At 38.2% G+C, this 26,156-nt stretch overlaps 1 protein-coding gene across 14 annotated transcripts in view; it reads right to left on the reverse strand.

Moving 5' to 3' along the window:
• The window catches only part of TRAK1 (trafficking kinesin protein 1), a 110,629-nt gene that overhangs the window by 19,438 nt on the left and 65,035 nt on the right, over nucleotides 1–26,156 (reverse strand). For 7 of the 14 annotated variants that reach the window (XM_073333129.2, XM_073333127.2, XM_073333121.2 and 4 more), the window contains 10 exons: nucleotides 21,903–22,019; nucleotides 16,746–16,846; nucleotides 15,734–15,842; nucleotides 14,257–14,335; nucleotides 11,459–11,589; nucleotides 10,878–10,952; nucleotides 9,885–10,022; nucleotides 8,509–8,585; nucleotides 5,478–5,714; nucleotides 4,189–4,505 (listed from right to left, as the gene is read on the reverse strand). In XM_073333129.2, the coding sequence (XP_073189230.1) occupies nucleotides 4,189–4,505; nucleotides 5,478–5,714; nucleotides 8,509–8,585; nucleotides 9,885–10,022; nucleotides 10,878–10,952; nucleotides 11,459–11,589; nucleotides 14,257–14,335; nucleotides 15,734–15,842; nucleotides 16,746–16,846; nucleotides 21,903–22,019 (1,381 nt within the window). Of the gene's footprint in view, nucleotides 1–4,188; nucleotides 4,506–5,477; nucleotides 5,715–8,508; nucleotides 8,586–9,884; nucleotides 10,023–10,877; nucleotides 10,953–11,458; nucleotides 11,590–14,256; nucleotides 14,336–15,733; nucleotides 15,855–16,745; nucleotides 16,847–21,902; nucleotides 22,020–26,156 lie in introns of all 14 variants that reach the window. The other 7 variants (XM_073333126.2, XM_073333119.2, XM_073333118.2 and 4 more) reach the window with 1 other exon arrangement.

The following is a 26,156-nucleotide window of genomic DNA, read 5'->3' on the forward strand; positions in this document are numbered from 1 at the left end:
GGAAAACACCAATGATTTGTTTATCAATTCTAGGTACTTTTACAGCCTGTATACTACTGGAATGCACTAGTACATAAGCATACTCTACTATACCTGCAATTTCATCCTTGGGAAGTAACATTTTGGGTGTGAAAAAGGTACACTTTTAAGAGAGCAATGAAACATGAGACAATGAGCCAACAAGAGCAATTCATCAGTGTACACATCAGTCGAGGAGTGCTGGTTATGGACCTGATCCTGCAACCACTGAAATCAGTGGAAGATTTATCATTATTTCATTGGGAGTAGGATTAAACCCTACATCAAAACCCAAGAACTCAGAAATTGCACTCTGATCAGCCCACATCAATTACTCTTTTATAATGTATAGAAAAAATATTGAGGTAATTTGCTTCAAATCCCATGCTGGTGACATACTTGAGAACATTCCTGTTCACACAACCAAGAAAATTATTCAATTCTTTTTACCAGAAAATGGTGTTTATTCAATGTGATACAATGCAATAAATAATGTGTTTGGTTTCAATGTGGTATTTATGACTATCAATTTTCAGTTACTTGGTCTTCTACATGCAAAACCTAATGGACCATAATATTGTGGAGGGGCTGTCTTAGATGAATTAATGTCATGTATCTGAAAATACCCACAGAGTAAATTATTACTTTACATCAATAACAACAAACTACATTAAATACATTCTGGATAGTAACTGGACTTTTGGGAACAGTGAATGTAAAAAGAATGGGCCATATTTATTCTCGGTTTAGCACTACTGAAGTAAATGAGTTGCCCCAGGAATGAAACTCGCCCACTGTGTTTTGAAATCAACATTTTCAGCTTATATCAGAGAAAAATCAATAATAGAAACCTTCAAGTATTTCAGTACAGACAAAGATACACATGTTGGATTAAACTGACCCTGGTACAGAGGGCCAGCAAAATGCTTATGCTCTAGCAATGTCTCTCAGTTTCCACGATATGCATCTGAAGAAGTGAGCTGTAGCTCACGAAAGCTTATGCTCTAATAAATTGGTTAGTCTCTAAGGTGCCACAAGTCCTCCTTTTCTTTTTGCGAATACAGACTAACACGGCTGTTACTCTGAAACCTCTCATTTGATGGACTACCTCCAATGGAAGTTGCACATTGGCCTTGGGGTGGCCCTCTGCACTAGGGTGACCATTTGAAAATAAATAGTTTATGGACAAAGAAAAGTAACATTTTCTCCCCAATATTTATTACTGTGCTGTTCCACATAAGTTTTCCTTTGTGCAGATTCTATTGCAAGAGATGGATAATAGAGGTGTTCAGATATTGGTGTGTCTTTTATTAAAAGCCACAAACACCCCACAGGATGTTTCAGAAAGCAAATGACAGAAACCAAAACCTCTCTGTACATGCTATTGTACAATTCTATGCAGGTTGACTCCTTGACTCCTATTCACTCCTTACGTTAAAACTTTTGGAGAAATACCCTTTTCACGTCAGACCTCACCAAAATCCACATCTTGTAGCAACTTTGTAGAAAGAAAGCAGTCAGTGGGCAAAATGAGAGCAAAAAAAGTCAAAGCCAGGTAAACTTCACTGCACACAGGAGGAAGTTTCAGCTACATCTGCATTGTGAGGAGCTACACAGTGGTATGTTATATCTCCTTCATTATAGGTTTTTTTAAAAAGTGAAAAGTAATAATGTTCTGGATTTAATTTTTTTTCTCAAAAATTACTGCAAATGCGGAAGGCAACATAGTTTTTCTCTTACAGTTAGATATAGGGAAAGCAATAAAATGCAGAAAATTGTTTTGAGACACATCCATCATTCAAAAAACAATGAGAGTGGAAAGCAGTGCTGCTTTAAGAAGCATCTGCTACACTAAATTCTTGTAAATTATAAATTATCAGAAGGAAAATCAGAGAAAGTGGAACTATGGAGTAGAACAATTAGACTGCAGAATCACTTAGGAGAACTGAAATTTTATTTGCTTTATTCGCATGTGTAACTGTTCACAAATTTATTGAGGAAGATCAAAGCTGAGAAGCAATTTGATCTGTGTACTGTGTGGGCCAAGGGAAGCCAGAAAACACCATGAAGGTGCCATCACTGATAGATGGATACTGAATGACTGAGCCAACTTCAAGGCCATATTTCATGAATGTATACTCTCAGTGGATTTGGGGAGTTACACATGGCACTTATGGTACAAGATGCTATGGATACAGAAAACTAAGGAAATTGGACTAAGAAAAAAAGGATGAACCAAAAACGAACAATCTGATGCAATGCAAAGAGAGAGTCCCACTATCGTCTAAACGTGTAACAAAGCCACTTTTCCCTTTTTAACCAAACCTGATTAAAGGGAAGAGGAGAATGGGAATAATGTCTTCCACACTAAGTGTAATCCACTATTTCTTTTACTATAATTTACAACACTGTTTCAAAGGAATAGAAATCACCTAAATTTGAAGTGGATTAACAAAGCATTGACTGTAATTTGTTCGATTTCTATGGCACATATACTCTTAAGATAAAAACACACTAGTAACTACTGAATAACAAAATTCAGTAAAGATATAATGAATTACACTTATGTTAGGCAGGGGAAAAATATTCAATACTTATTTGCTGCACAATAGTGATCCATGTTTTTCTAAATTTAAGAAAAAAATGTAATCCTTTCTCCTGAAGAATCTAATCAGAGTGGTACATGGAATCAAAATCACTTATTTTTTAAAAGATGGTAAATATCATTAAAATTAGAAAATGGACAGAGATACAAGCACACGTTACTAATGGACTGTGAAAGACATGCTGAAAGTGTTCCAGAAATTTCAAGGGAAAGAGAGTGATCTGGTAAGAACAATACACCTTCCCCACTCCCTCACAGCATGCCCCACCCCCAAGAAGAACCTGGAGCAAATCTGAGAAAATTAAAAAGACAGACAGATAGAAAGATCATGAAGACTGAAAGAGTTTATTGAAGGAAAAAGCAAGGATATAGCTGGATGACAGAAATCTATTACAATGTTAGCAACCAATATATATGTTAAGTGAAGTCTGAACATCCCTTTTCTAAAAGCAATATAAGAACTCCAAATGGTTACTAGATGAAAGCAATCATGAAAACAGAAATGATACCACTTAAAAAGAGTACTATGGCTATAGAATCATCTGAGTAGGTGCAGCATGCCAATTTCTTCATGGAAAACAATAAGCTTTATCTCCATTGAAAATAATCATGAGAAATGCTCTGTCTGCTTGAAGATCCATTCATTTTATTTTTAAAGGAAATGCTGCAAGTTCACTTGGTGAACTTAAAATGTGCATGAACCATTTCACGAAATATTACAGTTCTGTAAAAAACAAAATCCCAAAAACAAAGAACAAAAACACTAAGCAGAAGGGAAGTTCCTAACAGGATTTACATAATTGCACACATGAAATCACACTATGGCAAAACAGCTGATGAAAACTGAAAGCATTCAATAGAGCCAGGCACACACAACACACCGATGGAAACATGCTTTTAGCTCTGAAAAGCAACAGCACTGATATTCTAGTTCTGAGTACAGACCACCAATTATCTTGCTTTGTTTTGTGATGGGGAGAAATATAAGAAGCTTGGCTGAAATCAAATAAGTCATTTACACGTGAGACCAAAGACTTCATAGTTTTCGAACTCAGGTCCAGATGTAAAAAAGTTGAGACCCAATCCTGCAAACACTTACTTACTTATGTCAGTCGTTCCATCAAAACTAACTTCATGAGAATAAAAATATTAACATACATACCTGTTTTCAGGATTGGGTCTGATGCTCCCCAGGTCTGCTCTGATAAATTTAGATACTTTCCCCGCCAGCCCTCAATACTCTATGCATACATGATGTGCATGAAAGATTAATAATGGGATTCATTTCAGTTATACAACAGCTCTACTGAAATATTTTTCAACTATGTGTTCTTGACTATACTCTCTATGGTGTGGTTTATTTGTTTTTATGCAATGCACCTTCTTTAAGGCTTATGGAGAAATTTACTTTAGTTTTTAAAAGAGTTCAAACCAACAACGAGGATGACTATCTCTAAAGTAAAAAGAGTATGTATTATAGAGGTTTCCTGCTTTCTGGTGATGGATCAGAGACCACAGAGAGTCACTAAGAATAACAAATAAAGGCCGAGGCCCTTTATTATCACCTTCAAGGGGCTTCACAATTTGAAGCTTCTCTGGCAGGTAGGAGCGACTGCTGATGGACATTCCTGAATATCCAGTGAATTCTGAAAACCTGGAGTGAGTTCCCAATGACATGATGCTCTCTGTTGGTGTAATGGAACCACTTCTCCCTTCACTCTTCTCCGCCAGTTCCCGTAACTTCCTGTCCTGTTCTTCTTCAAAGAACCTCCGCTCTGAGAGGTAATTCTCTCGCCGAAGGGACAACCTTCGAAGAGCTGTCTCCAAGTCACTAGAACCAGGTGTCCCCGGAGTTCCAGGCTTCTTATTCTTGTCTTCATTTCTGAACACAACAAGAAAAAAGAAAAAGAAGGAAAACAGCTTAAAATTCATCTACTATTTCCCAGGCATTCAACCACCAACATGGTCTTACGCTCGTCACATCTCAAAACATGCTAGTCTTACAGTGAAGTCTGAGAGGACACACTTGTCTTGTCTTGAAAATGGTGTCCAATTCTGCATACCAAGGCAAGTACATGAAGTAAAGTTAATTTTTTAGCCTTGGAATACATCTTCCACTACTTAAACTCATCTGCTTCTGATATACAGTGGAAACCTCTTCCCTGCCACAAACCACGATGGAAATAGATGTGTCAATTGAAGACCCAATCCTACAAAGAGTTGAGAACCTTCAAAGAGGTGCTGATCCCCCGCCCACTTTCCCAATTCCAGTGAAATCAGTGGGGACTGAAGGTACTCAGAGCCTTACAGGAGCACCCAGATTATCAACCACGAAAGGAATACATTTTGCTGGTAAATAGCCACTTGTTTTGTGAACTATTTAATAATAAGCATTTTACTAGAAAGTATGCTCCGTGTTGTAAAACATACCGGAGAAAAACAAATATTGAATGAAGAGCAAGGCTCTGACTAGTTTTACTTACAAGTTTTTATAAGTCACCTTCACGTTCTTTAGGATCGAGAGAGTTAGCTATAACTGCATGTAGAACAAACCTCTCACGTTAATTCAAACTGGTGAAATATCATTTGTTAAGAATGTTGGCTTGCATTTTCAAAAGTGACTAGTCATTTTAGATGCCTCATTCTGTTGCACTGAAAATCAGGCTCCCTTTATCATGCTGTCTCAGGTTGAGTGCTCAAACATTGATGCACACTATCTAGCAACTTTATAAAATGTAGGCCATTATGTTAATCTGTGACAAATGATTTAAAGGGAAGAGATAAATATTAAAATGCTTTGCCTGCCTCATATATATTAGAAAACAATTGTGCAGCCTAGCTAGGTAGTACTGACCCAATGTCAGAGGATTCTGTTTCTAGAATGATGCTATTGGTCTTGTTGTCTATCACATTGTTGGAGATGTCTCCCCCATAGAAACTGGAACGTGGAGTGCTGGTACAGCTAGAAATGACTGAGTTCATTGCAGAAGACTGGTTAGATCCTGGGATATTCATTGGAGATGGAGTCAGGGATCTCTGCTTGACAACCTGGTTTATGTTTCTCACAGTCTCAAAGACCCGCTTCTGGTGACTGATAAAATACACATACAGTCAGTAACCACAACACCAAGCAAAATTGTGCCTTCAAACACTGAGTATTAGAGAAACAGGAATGGATCAGTACTGATCAATTATATCACAGTTACACATCCAGTCTTGACACCTTTCCTAACATACTTTTGGTCTGATACTTGCAATAGTCAGGTTTCCAAAACATGATTTGTGCCAAAACAACATTCAAGCCAAACCATGCAACATTCTCTCATAATTCTGAAGTACAGTTCAATTTTGAAACATTAGATGTTGACCTATTGTAACCTTGTCTTTTTTTTTTAATAGTCAGTTTATTTTATATGCAGGAAGAGGATACAGCAAGTCAGTAGAGACTGTCTAGGTTGGTAAGCTTCAATTCTGACTTACTTTTAAAGTTCTCTCTCTCTTTTCCCATAATCCTTCTGACTTATAACGGTTTTCATTCAAGAGTAAAATAAGGGGGGGAAGTTTTGACAGAGATTTAAAAAATAAACCTGTTCTACCGCAGGTGGCATGTCACAAGAGGCCCCACCGCGTGGTTCAACCAGAACTCAGACTACAGACACTTATCAAGCCCCCTCTCTCATCCCTCCCCCCCACCAGCTTCCATTTTCCACAGCTTTGCAAGGGTATAATAATTAATCAGGAGATTCATACGAGCGCTTTATTATGATTCATATTTGTTTGTTCAATTGGTGTGTACTGAACAGCTGTGTCCTTAGTGCAGAAGCTCTATAACAACATGCCTTAAGTATCTCAGAAAAGTGTGAGCATCCCTAAAATAGCATGACGTTGTCCAAGAGGATTTTTTGCCTTTTTTGTTCACTATTAACAAAGGCAAACATATAACAGGGGGAATGTAAAAAGACAAAGTGGATAACAGAGATAATATTTAGATGCAGTAAGAATCTGTGGATGAAAAGGTACATTAAATAAGACCTACAAACTTATTTGGGGGAGGGGGGGTCTTATCTATACTAACGGAGCTTGATTCTTTTTTCATTCAGACAAACACAAGTCAGGCCTCAATGGAGTTATATCAGTGTGTTAGGAGAATCAGGTCCCATGAAGTTTGTATGAGAAACACGTGGCTTCATTTTGCTCAAGCTTCATTTGTGCCTATAAGCTCAGACTCAAAGTGCACTTAAACAAAGTACTTGAAGTTAAGTGTTTTGTTGAATCAGGGCTTCATCTTCTACCCTCCCTCCCTTCTTTGGAGAGCTCAGGCTAAGTCAGGATACAGCTCAATCAGGTTCTCCTAATTAACATTAGTTTACTTCAAATTACCTCACCTATTTATAAAAGTGTAGGCTGGTTAGACTTGTTGCAGATTATATACAATTTACATCAGTAGGGAAGGCCCTTTCTTTTCTGTCAAGTGATCCCAACCTTGGTCTACAATGGATTTAGGCTTTGGAATGAACAACAGTGCTGCACTCACCTCACCTTAAACCAAGATTTTGTTTACAGTAGGGAATTTTAGCTAAACATATTGTCACTGCTGCTACCACTCCTAACAGGTTTGATGGACATCGGAGGAAAAAATGCCAGAATGTGCTGAGGCCTTGTCTGCATGAAGACTCTCACTTGAGATGCGCAGTCAGTCAGCACACTGTTGGGAATTTCTGCTATTACTCCCTAGGGAAGAGAGGGGACCAAGTGACTTATCCCAAATCATTACTCAGGCAAGTCTAATAGGGTAACAGTTCAAGATTATCCCTTTCACTCCCTGTTTCAGTATGCACATTTCCATCACATAAGAATTAAAGTAATAATTTCTGGGGGAAATATATAATTAAAAGCTCACATCTTCCTTCAGGGGGACCTACAAAAAAACAAGCAGGCAATCTGTTTCCACTCCTGCCTGTGCCCAATAGATTTATGGGCAAGACCAAACTTTTCCTTCCAAACCTCCAATTTAGCTATTTACTCTCACCTTTCACAAGACCAACACAGAGAAGTTTACAAGAACTTTTAGGGCAAATTTACATAGCAGATTTTACAGTGCCATGTGGTAGTGTTATTAAACATTTTGCTGTAGATGGGACCAAAGAACGTTGCAACCTTTTAACTGATCTGTAGAAATCCATAAAGTGGTTTTAACACAATTTAAATCAGGTCTACACAGGCAAGCCCAAACTGTATTATAATGTGACAGGTCACCTAAAGTGTTCTATCAAGAGGCATGGTTGTATTTATTGTATTAAAAAGGCCCTTAGAGAGCAGGACCCTTGTAAACTTTACATTTAGAATGAAACAGGAAAATGAGGAAACATGTTAAAGGAACTCATTCACCCATCAAAATGCATGGCACAACTGACAGGTCATGCTTTCAGCCTGCATCCTTTCTGGAGAAAAAGTGATTTTATGTTTCATTAAAAGACTGCTTTATTTTTAAATTTCTCTTTTTTAAATATGGGTTTAGCACTACTGAAAAATGTAAGACAGCAAAACTGAAGATGAGAGTCCTTTATCCACAACAGTGAAAGCTTCCCCAAACCACGATGTCAATGTTCCTCAACCCTGACCTAGAGGAACCACCTCTAGGGATTAGAGGGCAGCTCAGCTTCCAGGCCTACTGTCTTTTCTTGGAAAAAACAAGTAAGCAACTACTGTGATGACAATTTTTGTGATGTGGGACAGCAGTCCACTAGGAACTGCATTTAGAAAGTCTTCATTTCACTCTGGGATCACTATTCTTCTGTCAAACAATAATACATTTTGGATACAATCAACTGCATCAACTTTTTTTTTTTCATACAGAACATAGGAGCCAATTGTATTGATCCTACGTTATGTCAGGAGAGTCTGGCTCATCCAGTTGCAGTTCTTTTCGCATTGATCCTTCTATCTCTGCTGCCAAAGAGTCCTATCAAAAACAAACAAATTCTTGTCATATCATGAAATTAATATTCCCAAAATTTAGTAAGATTTCTAGCAAGAAAAGAAGTTCTAAAATTAAAAACAGATTTCAGTGTTGGGAGACTAATCAAAAAATCTGAATGGCCGATGTAATAACAAATAATAATAACTATTTTGTACTTCTATAGTGCCCGCCATCGGATGAGTGCTTTACAAACATTATTGCAAATGGCATCACAACACCCCTGCAAGGTAGAGAAGATGAGATGAGGAAATGGAGGTACAGAGAGGTTAAGTGACTTGCTCAAAGATGCCAAGAAAATGTATGTGTACAGGTGATAACAGAACCTACATCTCCTGATTTTCAGACCTGTATTTCTGACAAAAAATTATGCTTCCCTTCATGTACAAGTCATTACATATTTAAGAATAGAGTGGGTGGGTTTTCCCCTCACTTTTTCTTTCACACATTAAAACTAGAATATATTCATAGGTTTTCTTTCTTTAATGTACTGCTTATAAAATTGTAATGGCTACCTTGGCACAATACGTTTCCAAGGTTATTAGTGTCTCAGCAGTGTTTAAAAACTCTGGGCTGCATTTTGGGCCATTAAGTCTTTATAGCTGGACACTAATCCCCTAAAATGGACCAACATTTTATTATTGCTTAGTTAAACACTAGTAAGTCCCCACATCCATTAAATGCTTAACAACCAACATCCTAAGTGACTTTCTTTTCCCTGACTAATTAATCATTTGGAAAAAAAAAAATTGTAACAAAGTATACAACTCCTTCTTAGCTCTTGCATTTCACAAGCAGCTATACGTGTACAATAACCATCCGTACTTGAGGAGACCCGGATCTTAAATGTATTTTAAACTGGCCCATACTTGATATTAAAAAGGGAATGTAAAAAAAGCAAGCTCTAAACTTTACTGGGGATCTACTATATGTGTATGAAGATGCTCTAGTCACAAGAAGTTGTTTATTGCTCTCTCTCAATAGTGGGAAATGGAGAAACAGTGAGAAATGGAGAAAATGACAGAGCGCCAGATTCTGCTGCTAAGTTACATTGGTGTAACTAACACATCAACACATCTTCACTGCAGTCACTCGGTAAATCTGTGCTACTGTCATCAGTGGGATTACTTCAGAGATCCATACCAGTGTAACAGGGCAAAATTGCTCTGGAAGTTTTATGGAGTGTTTTTCATTATTTGTATTGCAGTAGTGCTTTGAGGTTTCATGCTGATCACAAACCCAATACACTGGGCACTGTACATGCACATTTAAACATCTTCTCACCATGGGGAAGAGGCCTAGCGAGTGATAGCGACGTGATATGGCATTCGGCATGGTCTTGTTCCGAAGGTTCTTCAGCTCCTCCTGCGCCTCATGAAGCATTTCCATGCACTCTGCATACTTGTCTTCCAGCTCCCGCAACTGTAACAAGCATAGTCAGAAAGATTCCAACACACTGTGGGCAGCACAATTGCCCTGCAAGTGCCACAATTACTTTAATTACTGGGGGTGGGGAAACTGTTTAAAAAGAGAAAAAATGCTGTATTTACACGTAAATTGCAATAACTAGATATTATTATATGTGCATATGGAATGCGCATGCAACAAGTATAGCACCTAGAATGGAAAAAGCTATGAGAGATAAAGAACATTTTAATGAGATTTTTAGTGTTCTAAAGTATTTAGACAAAATCTTAAATCAAGGCCATCCTAAGACAGTTTTCCATAACTACTTATATTATATGTCAATCTAATATTTAAATAGTGTCCTTTAGCATAACTTGTGTGTGTGTGTGTGTGCGCGTGTGTGAGAGAGAATGTAGTGCCCATGAGAGGTAACTGATGGACAATTTTGGATTGTCCTTTGTGAGTACAGTAAATGCAAATTTCCCCACGTTGTCCCTCACTCTGCTAATAGGCCTAACCCATAATATAAAACCAACCATGACAGGTACAGAAGGTAGTTATACCTCCTACCCTATTTCAATCCTTGTTTTCCCAAGACGGCCAACAAGACCGCCATTTCATGTCAATTTTGTGTGCTTGGGGGCACACTTGTACACATGAGTATGGGAACAGGGACCTGTCTGAGAGGAATGCACTGGGGCATCGAGAAATGGACTGGGACCAAGAACTCATTTCACATAGACCATTCATGAGGTGCCAACAGTTTTTTTTTGTTATTAACAGTCTTGGTTGGATTAAACTATAATTTAGAAGTGAAAAGCTGCTGTTCTATTACCAAATCACTCTAGTATTTTACTTCTTGATACTTACTTCTGCCGTGAGCTGACGCTGGGCATCTTTAGCTGCTCCCAAATGCTGGACAAGTTCTTCATTTTCGACTGCACACTAAAATACACCAAACAATGGTAGACACACTAATACGATTACATAGTTTTTTTTCCACGACAGCTGTTAATTATGTGAATAGTGAAATTCTCCCACCCTCCTCCCTGCAGGACATTTATATTATATATGTATCCGCATTGGCTAAAAGGTCATGAGACTGCATCTAGTATTAAAATATTTCTCTCCAAATTCACATCTAGGCCCTGGAAATCAATGGATATCTTCTATCTGAAACAGCTGTGGTGAAATCCTACCCTGCTGAAATCAATGTCAGAATATCACTTCTAATTACTCAAGATGAATTTAACCATTGTTTTTGATGCATTATATTTAATATGAAATGGGAAAAAATCAGGTATCCATATCTTCCTTAAGAAAAACCTTAAAGGCAGGTCTGCTTTTTACATTAAAAAATGACCATGCAAAAGATTTAAGTCAAACAAGACTGTCACATATGGGAGAGTAAGGAAAAGTTCCTGAGGGGTGTAGTAAACATTATTGCTTACAGATTTTGCCTTTTTCTGCAGATCAACTATCTGAGAAAGGAGATGGGTGATCTCTTCCTGCTGCCGGGCAGCATCTTCAGTTTTCTTTGCTAACTCCTCCGAGATACTGGAAATCTGGATGTTTGCATCCCCTTTTAACAAGAGAAAAGGGATCACAACTCAATGCCCACTGTCTATACAAAGAGGAACTTTATGCAGAATGTTGCTTAATTCAGTAGAACCTTTTTCCAAAGCACGGAAAGATACTTCCTCAAAGAGACATTAATAAATAAAAAATAAAATAAAATAAAATAAAATAAAATAAAATAAAATAAAATAAAATAAAATAAAATAAAATAGAGAACCGATGCCGCAAGGTGGGCTGTATACTTGCTAACAAGATTTCCTATTGTGGACAAAATTGCCATCTTGCAAATACAGTGAAGATGGTGCGCCAAGGCTGCATATTAAACTGTGATAGAACCAGTAAAGTTGAATGGTAAAATTCACCGTAAAATTGTTTGCACATTGAAATGCACTGAAAATTCGAAACTTTCATTCTGTTTCACTGTAACTGGGTTTCACTGTAATATTAAGACATGTTAAAGAGCCAGGACAAACCTATCTTTCCCAAGAACAGAAAGATGGGTACATTAGCTTAAATTGCAGCAAAAGAGATTTAGGCCAGACATTAGGAAGAACTTCCTAACTGTCAGGGTTGTTAAGCACTGGAACAAATTACCTAGAGAGGTTGTGGAATCTCCATTATTGGAGCTTTTTAAGAACAGGTTAGACAAACACCTGCCTGGTAAGTTCCAGATAGTACTTAGTCCTGCCCTAGTGCAAGGCACTGAACTACATGACCTATTGAGTCCCATCCCATTCTACATTTCTAAGCTAGAGCATTTTTTTAGTATCTTGCAATGGAAATTAATGCAAAATTTTGCTTTATGTCTATCAATAATTTCATGGCTACTTTCCTACTAACTATGTAGTAAATGAGATCTAGTTCAACTTAATACAAGAAGTTTTAGAAGTCTGAAAATAGTTTCATTTCATGCATAAACTTGCGATCCTAATGGTTTAACTCCTGCTGTGTTTTAAATTCTTTTGAGCCTGATGCTTCAACTGATAGAAAAGTAAGAACATATTTAGAGAAGATAGTTCTGTAACACTGGAAGATCCAAACTTTGCCAGTGGGGACCACACTGTCAGCCTGCCAGAAGCCTGAAGGCTGCACTTAATTTAAATTAAATGGAACAACATGCAGCATCTGTCACCTATAATACATAGGTGTGGCCCAGAGAAACTGCAAGTCCCAGCAGACACTGCTCCACCAAGTTCAAGCAGCTACTGTAGAACTGAATGACCTGCACTTTTGCTACCTCTGCATATATCATAATAAAGCTGAACTGGTATTTTTGTGTTAACCACACGGATGAAATGTTAATGTATTTACCTAGCCTCCCTCACTAAAGAAGAAGAAAAGGATCTTCAAATTAAAAATGTTATGCACATTCTCTTTAAGCCTAAATTGTCTGATGTGCATTGGTACCTAATAAGTACGACTGGAAAGATGAGATTTTTATGAGTAAATGTCCATTTCACTGTACACATACAAACCAATGAAAAAATATTTCCATCAGTGATAATCCAAATTTACAGACAGGCAAAGAAAAAAAATGCTGCTTAAGAATCAGAATCCAATGATTTTTACTTTTGAATTATGCTGGTTACAAATGGACTAGTCAATGAATAGCAAAAACAGGTCTGATTTGTTGATTTAATTGTATTTACTTTTTATATTTTGACGTGATGTTGACAGTTTGTGTTTAATAGTTCATAAAGCTTTAATTTTTTTTATTCTCAATGTCATTAAATAATTGTCTGACTCTCCCATATTTACTCCCAACTCTGAACATTTAAATAAAAACCCCAAAACTTAAAACCCATAATTTCACACAACAGTGAAAATTTAAAATGGATAAAATGCTTAAAAGTAAACATTGATGTTATCAATATTATTCACTGAAACTATATAAAAAAAATCAAATTCTGCCAAGCCTACTAATAAATCATCTGAAAGTTTCTATCTCTTTCAATGCCTGATCATTATGTCTTCACTGATGACCCATATGGATACTGTAGATATATTCTAATGTTACATTTTAGTTCAAGGACTTGTACTTTAAGCTGAATTATCTTGATATTAAATGTGGTCTTAAGTGATGTAATTCCAATATGAAATGTAAAACTGACCGTCTGAAAGATGGCTCTGCCTTTCTCACACATTATTTCATAAATTAAAGGTACAAAAGTGACAAGAGTGCAGGGACTTTTTAGTCTTTTGTTTCTCTTCCCATGAGCAGTCTTAGAAGAGAGACAGATAATACTTGTAAGGAAATGAAGAAGGACCACACAGTAAATTACTCTTTTAAATGACTCATTTGTGAATTTACAGCTCAATCTAAATGTCCCTGAACACAATAATTACAGAGACAGGGGTGGGTGAGGTAATATCTTTTACAGGACCCACTTCTGTTGGTGATAAGAGGCAAGCTTTTGAGCTACACTGGGCTGTTCCTTAGATCTGGGAAAGGCATCCAGAGTGTCACAGCTAAATACAAAAATAGTGCCTTTTTCAAACCTGAGAAAGAGCTTTGTGTAGCTCAAAATCTTGCCTTGTATCACCAACAGAAGTGGGTCCAATAAAAGATATTACCTCACTCACCTTGTCTCTCTAGTATCCCAGGACCGACATGGCTACAACAACACTGAGCACAACGTCAGGGGAAAAGGAGGGGGAATAAAGGACATACTCAGCTCTTTCACACAGTCATTTACAAGCTGCTGTTCTTTCTCTTCGTAAGTAATTGTTTCAGTCTTCAGCTGACAGGCCTGTTAAAAAGGTCCACATCAAAATATGGCACATTAGCATCTTGGTTGTTTTCTAATCTGCTGTAGTGTTTCCCTTTGCTTCAAAAAAGCAAATCCTTTTTTCAAATTGCAATTCCAGGAAGACAGCAAGAAAATCCCCACGCCCCCGGTCTCCCCTCAATCTCTAAAAAAAAAAAAAAGGGGCCAAATGAACATTCAGCATCCACAGATTTGATGCAGAAATTTGCACCCACTAGGTGTCACTATTCTAACAGGAATGTAGATGACCGTAACCACATGCATAGAGTGCACAATGTATAAATTGATCACCTGAACAGATACGTTTTGAGATCTCTAAAATAGATGAAGATATTACATGTTTAAATTAAACACTACATTTTACATTTCATCAAAAGCACTGAATACGCAATTGGACTTAAGTGTAAAGTGTTCTTTTATAATCCCTGAAGCCAGAAGACTTTCACTTCCAGCCCCACCTTAATTACCCTCACAATACCCACATAACATAATATTTACACTACTTATCTTCCCTGAGTGTTTTCATAATAAAGGTGAAGTAGACAGCACTTTGATCAAAACATATTTTATAAAAACATGGCTTACATTTGTAATGGAAAGTTAATGAATTTGTGAATCTCAGAATGGTATTTCGTCTAAACTCCAATGAGAGTTTGCAAATTATAACATACCCCCAAATACTGTAAGTTCAAAAACTGAATTGAAAAATCACAAATGTAATTACTTATCTGCTACGTGGCCGTCACAGTAAACATATATTAACTCTGACGGACTCCATCAACCCACAAACATGTTTTTTATTCTTTTGAACAGTGCCAAGATAAAAGGAAAAATATAAATCCACAAAAAAACAATGTTAAAATAATGTTAAAGACCTGACTTGAAACTCACAAATTAAGGCCATTTAGAGTTTAAGCTAATACTTAAATATAGAGAGAGGCAGTAAGAAAGACATTTGTGCCTATTGCTAACACTGGTATGGGTTAAGGACCTATGCCAACCTGCGGGTTCAGAAATACAGCAAGGGTCAGTCATGTTCCAACATCTTTTTTGTTTTTAGTGTGCATGAACCTCTCAGGTTTTAGGCTATAATACTGTCCCCTGACAGTTATAGAACTATGTTGTCTCTTCCACATGAAGCCTTTGCTCTGAATTTCCTGAAATTTATACGTTTCAGTTGGACTCCTAACACTACTTTAAGATCAAAATTGGTGATTTGATATATTACAAGGGGATATGTTATGTAAGATAGCCCTCCCCTGTGAGGGTTTCCATTAAAAATATTTATTTAACAATCATCATCAGACCACTGGTTTTGAAAGGGAGAGGGAAGCAGGGCTGCAAGTGTTAAAAACGAAGTATACAAGGGAGTGATTTCACCTCTGATCTAAGCACAACATTCTCCTCTTCCAGGTCCTTGAGTTTCTTTTGAAGAGAATCCAAGTGAAAATAGTTCTGGACGGAGGAGGAAGACTCATTCCTCTTCAACCTGGTAACATAACTATTAACATTTATTTTAGGCCCATTTTACTTGAAATCTTGGAAATGACAAATGGGAAAAGGCTTAACAGAGGTTGCATAACAGCCAGAGCTGTGTGGAATTAAACCTTTTCACTTTAAGTTATTTGTGACAACACGCATTTTCATCTAATTTTAAAAGCGTACATGACAATTTTCCTCATTCCTCCCACTTCCTGTGGGAAAGTTATTCATCCACAGATATTAGGAAGAAAGCAACCTTCACATGCAGACTTACAAAAAATAATACAATAGCTTCATGAATCATATTGCACATGCTCCACCGGGATGCTGCAATAACTCTGCAGACAAGTGGACAAGTTGCCATCAAAGTCTGCCATACCGGGGCATACTGCATCAACCTCAAAGTCTGCCATACTGCTCTGACAGCTAACGGTCTGGAAAAGACTGTAATCCATGTGTTATCTCCTCTCTCTGCTGTCAAATAGCGCACAATATTTTAGGAATGCCTCAAGTCTCTGCCAGTCAAAGCAATGTGAGTTTGGAAGTTAGCCTTTCATCACTCGGCCAGATTCTCCCCTGCAGACAGAAAGATGGTACTGTGGGGAGGTACATGTCAGGTGGCTCACTGATCCTGTGAGGTGGACTGTGACAACCCCAATGTGAGTTAGAGTAGCCTATGGTGTCATATGCCACTGTCCTCCTTTTTCCTTCCCTCCCCACATTGGAATCAGTCCAGTTGCTTCAATACAAAATGTGCGGCACAAGTTGGAGGTTTAAGTTATTAATGTAACTTCATTCCATTCAGGATTAATTTTGCCACCACCATCAAGGGTATCAACACGGCTCAAACTTCCTGCTAGTCTCCCTGAATGTTCAGATTCAGAAAAAGTGAACTGATCTGATAACTTACGGCGTTGAGCAGATGGACTCTGGCTCACTTTCCTCAGCAGCACTGGTATAAAACTGAAGCAGCTCATCCTTCATGGACAGTTCATGGCGCAACTGAGAAACCTGAGCAAAAAAGAGCGTAAATCTATCACTTCCCTTCCAAGCACATTAATATTTTTAATAATTAAATCAATTTGTTTTTCATCTTTCATATGTTTCCTTCAGACTAGTCAAGAGCCCACTGTACCACTCTGACAAATGGACTGGAAACAATTCTTTAAGTTCTTGACAGGTTTCAAAGCGGTAGCCATGTTAGTCTGTATCAGCAAAAAAACCGAGGAGTACTTGTGGCACCTTAGAGACTAACAAATTTATCTGGGCATAAGCTTCCGTGAGCTAAAACCCACTTCATTGGATGCATGCAGTGGAAAATACAGTAGGAAGATATATATATACACATATATACACACACACACACACACAGAGAATGTGAAAAAATGGGTGTTGCCATACACACTGTAATGAGATTAATCAATTAAGGTGGGCTATTATCAACAGGAGAAAAAAAACTTTTCTAGTGATAATCAGGATGGCCCATTTCAAACAGTTGACAAGAAGGTGTGAGTAACAGTAGGGGAAAAAATTAGCATGGTGAAATAGTTTTTACTTTGTGTAATGACCCATCCACTCCCAGTCTTTATTCAAGTCTAATTTAATGGTGTCCAGTTTGCAAATTAATTAATGATACACCCATTTTTTCACGTTCTCTGTGTATATGTATCTTCCTACTGTATTTTCCACTGCATGCATCCGATGAAGTGGGTTTTATCCCACGAAAGCTTATGCCTGAATAAATTTGTTAGTCTCCAAGGTGCCACAAGTACTCCTCTTTTTTTTTCAACTTCTTGAAAAATCTTTAAACAGTCATTTGATTTTTTTGTCTTTCTTTTTAAAGAAAGCAAGAATCCAATTACCCACTGCTATTAAAGGAAACAAGAGAAGCAAATGGTCTGTCTCATTTCATTCCATGACCCTGATTCACCATCCCAGGTTTACACCAGCATAACTCCATTGATTTCAATGGAGTAAAGCAGTGGTAAATCAGGCCTAGCATTTCTTTTCATCTGCATTTGACACAACGATTATAACCATCTCACTTGGACAAGGTCCCGGCCACCATTATCATCCCTGCCTTTGTGATTTTCAGACTGGATCATCATAATTCTCTTCAGATAGGGTAACCTTTGGACACCACTCTAAAGTTTTAGTTGGTGTAGAATGTAGCAAATCCACCGTTCAGTAGGTTTTGCCATAGGGTGCACATTACATGAATCCTACATAGACTGCAGAGAACTATTAGCTTCTGAATGCACTTTGACTCTGAAAAGTGATTCTACAGAAGTGGTATCATGGAATCCCATGTTTATTATATCTTACTCTGTATCAAATGTGCTCATTTTCGGAATGAAAAGGTGCCGTTTTTTTTCTCCCCAATTGCCAGCTCTGCAGAATCAATCTAAAGTCCAAAACCCATTTTATAAATCCTCACTCACATGAGAGGTCCACTAACCATGAGCAACAGTTTGCAGGATGAAGCCCATTATTTCTCCTACACTGTAGGACTCTAAATATTTATTAACATGAAAACATCAATTCAAAATGAAGACAACTAATTACATCACATATTTTATTCATTAACTAGATAGAGATCATCTTATCTTTCATATGTTACCTTCTGCTCTAATGGATTAAAAGTTTTTTATTTCAGAGTAGCATTTTCCCCCTTCTGACTGTAACAGAGGAAATGAAAACTAGCTCTGATGAAAAACAGCCTGGAAAGGCTTTAAAATGAGTATGGTGGGCTCAACCCACCAAACACTGAGCTTTAAACAAACATCAAACACTAACTCAGGTGCGATATCTAGCAATTAACATGAAGATTACAAAGCTCTACTGTTTAAGAGTGACCATAAACTGCTGGTCCCTGGGCTGACAGTCTCTGCGGAGGATGAGCTAGCTAGCACTGCATTAGCTGCTGCAGGAGCACAGAACAGAGATGACTAGAAGAGGAAAGAAGTTTAGGGTTCAATAAAGTAAATAGAATAACCCAGAATAACTAGGAAGAGCAAAAACCCAACAATCTCCTTCCACTCTAACCTAGACTGACAGTTCACTTTACTCTGGCTCTTAGATCAGATTTCAAAGCAGACAGGATTAGGTTGTACATGCTAATGTCATATTTCAGCAAAAGGACAGAAATTTTGATCTTGGAGCTGCAGCATCCTTAACTTTTAAACATTGCAACACAGCACTGGGTGGGCAGGCTTCACTTGGGAAGCTACTCTCATTTGTGCTACCTAAAGGTTGAACAGTTATTTCTGCAGTCAAAGCAATTTATAATCAAGAGAATTTTCCCAATACAACATTGAAGACTTTAGTAAAATACTTCCAAAACAGCAGGTACCTGGTGACTAAAGTGCACCAACACACAGTACAGCATTTGCTTCAGTGCACTCACCTTTTGTTCTCTAGTGCCAAACAGTAGGTCTGAGTCTCAGTTTTCATAATTTAGTACTACTGGAAAGAGTTGTACAGGGTAGAAATTAGAAGCAATTAGATAAGACTGGGGAGGGAAGGGCTCTGTCCTCTTGACAGAAGGAAAAATGAAATTCAAACTGTTTTGAAGTGATCACACAAAAGCAGCTTGTTGCAGATGAAGGAGACATTGGTATTTAAGAAGAGCAAAGTAAGAGACAATATAAAGAGAAAAACTGGTCTGAAACGTGATTTAAAGTCACACTTTTCATCAGAACATGATCAGAGTCTATTCCTCACAATGATATTTAGGTTTGAAAATGTAAAATCTAGATGTTAACGTGAGGTAACACGTGTATCAAATGAAGAGTCATGGAATAAACTGATACATGATAGTGTGGCATAAAGACTTTATTAGCATGAATATGGAATGGCTGCACTAGTCATGATTAAAGAAGCCATGGCTGAGTTACACAGGTCATCCCATACACGTGCCAATAAAATCTATATATCATGCTCCACCATCAGGTATGTTGCATGTGTCACATGCTGCACTATTTTAGGAATGTTTTAGAGAGTTAAAAAGAAAATTATAGGGACTATATATTGTATCCCTCTGGCTGCAAAGTCAGTTGCCTTAGTTATCGTGACTACCAACTGAACAGGACTCAGAGGAAATCTCAAAACCTGCTAAAACTAACCTCCGATTTTCTACACACAAGTGTGATGACTTTAACCCCTAATATCATGTGCTAACAGCAAGTTGTTAGTTGCACTGGGAAGCTGGCAATTTCCTAGATAAATCATGACATTCTTTGTTTAAGAAAGCTGTTAATAACGCAGCCAAAGTGGCAATGCTGTCAAAGGTGAGTGAGCATTTAATTTGTCACCTGCCTTGGAATTTCTCCCATTGAGATCACCTCCATATATTGGGTGTATTTCCATCCATCATGCACCTGTGACTGCCTCACCCACAACTTGCTCATTATACCATTGCTCAGATTTACCCTAACATCATGAATTCCAGAGAAGCTTCCATAAACCACCGTTTTCTAAAAACCAACCTGTTTTCAACCCCTCCCACCAACTGTGGAATTTCTCAACCTTTCTTAATCTTTCCCCAAGAAGTGCACCCTCAAGAGGCCCAGGATGGGCAGGATTCAGCTCAAGGTCACCAAGTGTTTCTAGGAGGGATCCAGCACTCACTTTTAGCTCTTCAAAGCAGCAAGCTAACAGACGTTACATTGTGACATTTTTAGTTAATCTGGCTCTCTACTTAGGGAGATACAATAAATAATCCTGATGATAATTTTCAATGTTTCTCAAAGACATTTATAGTACCACATATGTAGCACATACAATATACATTATAGTGTTCTGTGGTGTTTTTATTTGTTTTTTTAAATCCGTACTCATTTGGGATGACCTGCACCATGTCATCCTATACACAGATACACAATATATATACAAAAAACCTACCGCATTACTATTGTTATCCAAAATTGTAATATACACACACATACAGATCACAAAAACCTTCATGCATACACACACACCACCAGATTCTTCCATATTTTACTGAAAAATAGCAAAACCACTGCACCATAAGCCAGAAGGTTTTAACAAATCTAGATGGGAGATACTAAGTCCCAGACCATTAGTTCTGTTTAATATCTATTTCTTTAAACCAACAAGTCACTTCGCTGCTTTCTGAAGCAGACCATATGCTGAAGCAGCATCATTCATCATGACATAGAACCCACACAGTAATTTATCCTGAGCCACCCAAGCATCTGATGGATATGAAGCTGGGTATGTTAAAGAGGCATGATACCGGAGGGGCACAGGAAGTACAATGCACATGACTTCAGTGATCATGGATCACAAAAATCTCACTTTATATGATTACACCTTAAATAGAGTGGCATGATGTTCATGCTCATCTGCAGTAGGGGAGCATGTTCAGCATTTAAGTGATTTTATTTAAAAACCAAAACTGAAATCAGCTTGAAGACAGAAAACAAGTTGGGGGTGGGGGAATGAAAAACAAATCTCTTACAGGTGGGAAAGGAGAGAAACAAACCAAGAAGTGAGAATCATTGAGCTATGTGGGAAGAAGAAACAAAAGGGAAAAAGCTGAAGGTTGTGGAAAGACAAGTGCAAGCAATGAACCCAGGTAAAAAGGGAGCTAGAGACGTGGAAGGAGAGATAAGTGAGAGAGAGAGATATTAGAAAGAAAGAGGGGGGGAGGAAATGTAGGGAAAGGAGGGGAATATGGTCAAAATGGGGTTTGAGGAAAGCGTGCGGGGGGGCGGGGGGAAGGAAGAAGGGGATGAAGCAAAATAAAATAGGGACAAATATGTTTAAGAAAAGAATTCGGCCTGAGGTGGAGCAAAATCTAATGGCCCATAGTTTTCTTAAAATTTCCCTTTTTTTGAGCTCTGTAGGCCAAATGATTTCATCAGTCATATTTGTAGAATGAACTTTGTACAATATCCTACAAGAATCACTATCGTTCAGATTGGCATCCTATACACAAGTCATCAGAAAGTTAACTACACACAAGCTAAAGCTAGAAGGAAGAGTTTTTCTGGACCCACAGCATCATTATGTGTCGAGACAGTACAAGTGTGTATGACCTTACCTCTTCCCTGATATGCTCTACTTGTTCCTCAAGGAATTCATTTCTCTCGGTTAGTGATTTATTCTTCTTTAACAATGACTGGCCAATTCGAGCAGCTAATTCTAAATCCCGCTCTTTCTGTAAAAGGAAAGAAAAGAACATTGATTTCCAATGCTTTTGTTCACTTAGAAAATAACTGGTTTTCCCATGTCAAAAAAGGTAAAATCTGTGCTAGACAAAAGGGAAGAATGAATATTCTTCAAAAACAAAGAAACCAACAATTTTTGCTCATTTTCTTGTCCTATTCCTGCTTAGACTACACCTACATAATCCAGAAAAATTGACATGTACAGTTAATGAACCATACAAATGAAAGCATAACCTTGCTGTCTAATGTAAAAATGTTAATTGAAGCAAATCTAATTCCAGCTCTTTTATTCTATTTGAAAAATTACTGTCACTAACCACTCAATTTTCTCTTTGCACTTTTTGTAGAGAGCTTGTAGGCAGCTTACAGATTATATTTTAAGAGCTTCAAAAGCACAGATATAAGCAGACAGAATACACTTGGATATGTTAATGTGCTTCTCAGTGTCTCCTCTGCTCCACTTGAAAACAAATTCCAGTAAGTGTAAAATTTACGCAGCAGCTGTAAATGTGCATTATACTATCTTTTGATAGCTTCAGAAAGAGAAGGGACTATGTTAAAGTCAGTAGGCCAAACTATAGCTTTAAGTCACTGCCTCCTGCACTCAGATAGGGACACAGGTGGAATACTTAGAGGGAGTTGCTCCAGCCAACATGCCTGTGGGAGCTCTGAAGGAACTCCTGGAGATGTTGAGATGAACGAACTCAGCCATACCACCTTTTGAAAGGGTGCAATGTGCATTACCATCTCCCTGGATTGGGCCAGCTCTGTTAGCATGCCCTTCCCTGCCCCTTCCCAGGGCTGGCTAGCCCATCAGTCACACAAGTCTAAAGACATCCTGTTTCCTCCATCCAAGTGCCCAAGGTAACAGGAAGAGATTCTCTACGCCCTCTCCTCCCTTGCTCACGCACACAGGACCAACCCTACCCTGTGTGGACAGTAAGCCACGCTAAATATACTACAGACTAGGGACCTGATCCTGCTAACGCACATGCCTAACATTAAACACAAGTGGTCCCAATTGATGTAAAACACATGCCCAAGTATTACCAGGACCAAGGCATTAGACAGTGAGCCCTTTTGGACAGGGCAATGAATTTAGGGTCTCTCAACTTTGCAGCACTTATTATATGATTTTGAATTAGCAAGATGCATTTTTACTGTGTTATATTTGCAAAAGTCTACGTGCATTAATGGTGCAAATTTCCTGGTATATCCTTCTCTCCTCTTGTTCAGTTCGTTCCTCTTATTCCTTTCAGTTTATTTGCTAAAAGTAGCTATTATGTGCTTGTTTATTTTGACTGACAACTGTTGCACTCATTATTACTAAAATTTATTGACTATAATATGGATGATAAAGACAAAGTCTATCAAAAGAAGTTAGTGATTCATTGTCAGTGACGTGGGTTCAGAATAATTTCATGTATTTCAAGTGCCTCCATGCAATAGAAGAGTAGAAAAGTAGATAGCAATTACCAGTACTGATATAATTCTTAAATAATTTAAGATAGGTTTTTGATAGTTTGCAAATCTGATAGTGCTGTCTCTAAGTGATTTCCAATATGTCAAGCTCAGTCTACTTTTGCATTAGAAACCAAGGACCCTATCCAGCCAAAATTATGCATGGACTTCCAGACCATGAAAGTTCCAGAAGGCCATAGAAAATATGCTAATGGTGTGTAATAGGCCAACATACCCAGCTGGCGCACTGCACAAGGTCAAAATGAAAAAGAAAAATATTTGCAGAAGAGAGGAAGGAAGGCCCAGTGGATCCCCTGCCCAAGCCTGAACATCTACGTGGCCATTAAACAGCCCCTTAAGCCTAAGCCACCTGGCATGGGTCAGCCATGGGTTTTTAATAGCAGTGTGCACATACCTTTGGATCTCAATTTGGGACTATGGAGATAATAGCACTTCCCTACCTCACAGGAGTGAGGATAAATACATTAAAGATTGTGAAGTGCTTAGATACTGTGACTTGTAAGATCAAATTTGAGGGGTCCCTCCTTACTATCACCATTTGGGGGAGAGGAGTGTATGCCCACACATGTACGAATGAGAAAAATAAATTTAACATGAAAATTTGGCTCAGTGAGCCTCATATATTCTCTCACTGTGCAACACTAGTGAATTTAGCAAAAGATGCACCATTGTCAGGTCACATGGCCTCTTTAACAGCCAGACAGGGAAGAAAGAACTCCCTCTGCTTTAGACTGTTGGTTCAGTGCATCCCACACTGTTCGCAGGGGCTAGACTGCTACAGCTCTATAGAAATCAAGCTCAGGGAGGAGACAGGCTTGGGCAAATGCAAAATGTCCAGCTCTGCCACTACTAGAAGGGGTGATGGAAGGAACTACCACCTCAGAACAGCCAACAGTCACACAAATGATTTTGTGTTGGCTACAGCTCTATGTAAATAAACAACCACCACGTGCCTCTGGGGCTATGAGAGAATTTAAGAAATTTTCATATTCAAAGAAAACCACAGGATATTTGTAAGTTTCCAGATGGATATAATACCTGCTTACAAAACCATGCAAATGAATCTAAGAAAATGAAGAAGCAAAAGGAGCATGACCTGAATGCATAATACAAGGGTAAATAGAAGAGTTATCAGTGGCGTGCTACAGATATAATAATTCTAAGTGAAGTATCTGGGGTTTATCATGAATAGTACATAGGAAACTGTTTTTAAAGATTTCAGTTGAAAGCATAACCAAAGGCCTCAATTCTACAACCAAGATACACTAATCCAGGCCCTTGTGCTCATGCTAATCCCTTTGCAGCTTCGCAGTCAAAGAATGCACCAGTTCAGGTACTTTGGGTTAGCACTGCATGAAACGGGTCTGCTGTACTAAGAGAGCTTTGTAGTGCAAAACAAATGCAGCACTACTGCAATATGAAGCAGACCAAAATACAAAAGGTTTAAGTTCTAAACCAGGGATCGGCAACCTTTGGCATGCAGCCCGCCAGGGTAAGCCCTCTGGCAGGCCGGGCCAGTTTGTTTACCTGCCGCATCTGCAGGTTCGGCCGATCGCAGCTCCCACTGGGCACAGTTTGCCGCTCCAGGCCAATGGGGGCTGCGGGAAGCGGTGGCCAGCACATCCCTTGGCCTGCGCCACTTCCCGCAGCCCCCATTGGCCTGGAACGGTGAACCGCGGCCAGTGGGAACCGCGATTGGCCGAACCTGTGGATGCGGCAAGTAAACAAACCGGCCTGACCTGCCGGGGGCTTACCCTGGCGGGCCACGTGCCAAAGGTTGCCGATCCCTGTTCTAAACTGTCAAGAACAAAGACCGCATTGTTAGTCTTCATCTGAATAATGCCTTGCAAACATAATTTCCAAAAAATATTTGCTTACATTTACTTTAAAAATAGAGTTTGTTTTGATCAATATTAAGTTATTAGGCTATTTAGTGAGTACAAAAATTTTATCCTGTAGGTCATTTTTTTCTCTCTGCTATTACATGAAATGTTTAGTCTCAATCACAATAAATTAATGACCATATATTATAGTGGCTTTATAAATATAAAGGCACCAGAATGCAAGAAAGAAGAACTTGGAGACAGGGCAGAAAAAAGTACATGGGAGAGAGGGAGATGTTTGTTTATCAATTGGTAACTATATATTTTCCTAAAGATTATTATCATGGAGATATCAATAATAAATATTATATATAATATAAATAATAAATAGACTTGCGAGCTTTATGTGCTCTTGTTTTTTTGTTTTTTAAACAAACCATTTATAATACTGTGCATATTTGGAAAACAAAAACAAAACAAAAATACACTCCCTCTCACTTCCCCTCCTCCTCCTCACAACATCATGATTTCATGTAAACCTTAACCTTTTTCCTCACATCATTCAGCATGGTATGTCACTTTTTGTATTCTGGCAATAGTGAGACAAATCTGCTTTAGCTATATATGAAATTGTTTGGTGAATTTGTACAAATTATGTAAACAAACTAAGCACCTTTTATTAATAAAGTCATGTCCCTTACCAATGAGATGTAGTGAATGTGCATTTAGAATATTTGTTTCACCATGACTGAAAACAAATGGGGCAATTTCTATCAACACAGATTCTTTCATAATCTATATTATGTCTTTGTCATAAAGTGA

This window comes from Lepidochelys kempii, chromosome 2 (assembly GCF_965140285.1).
Source record: "Lepidochelys kempii isolate rLepKem1 chromosome 2, rLepKem1.hap1, whole genome shotgun sequence".
NCBI classification, from domain to species: domain Eukaryota; kingdom Metazoa; phylum Chordata; order Testudines; family Cheloniidae; genus Lepidochelys; species Lepidochelys kempii.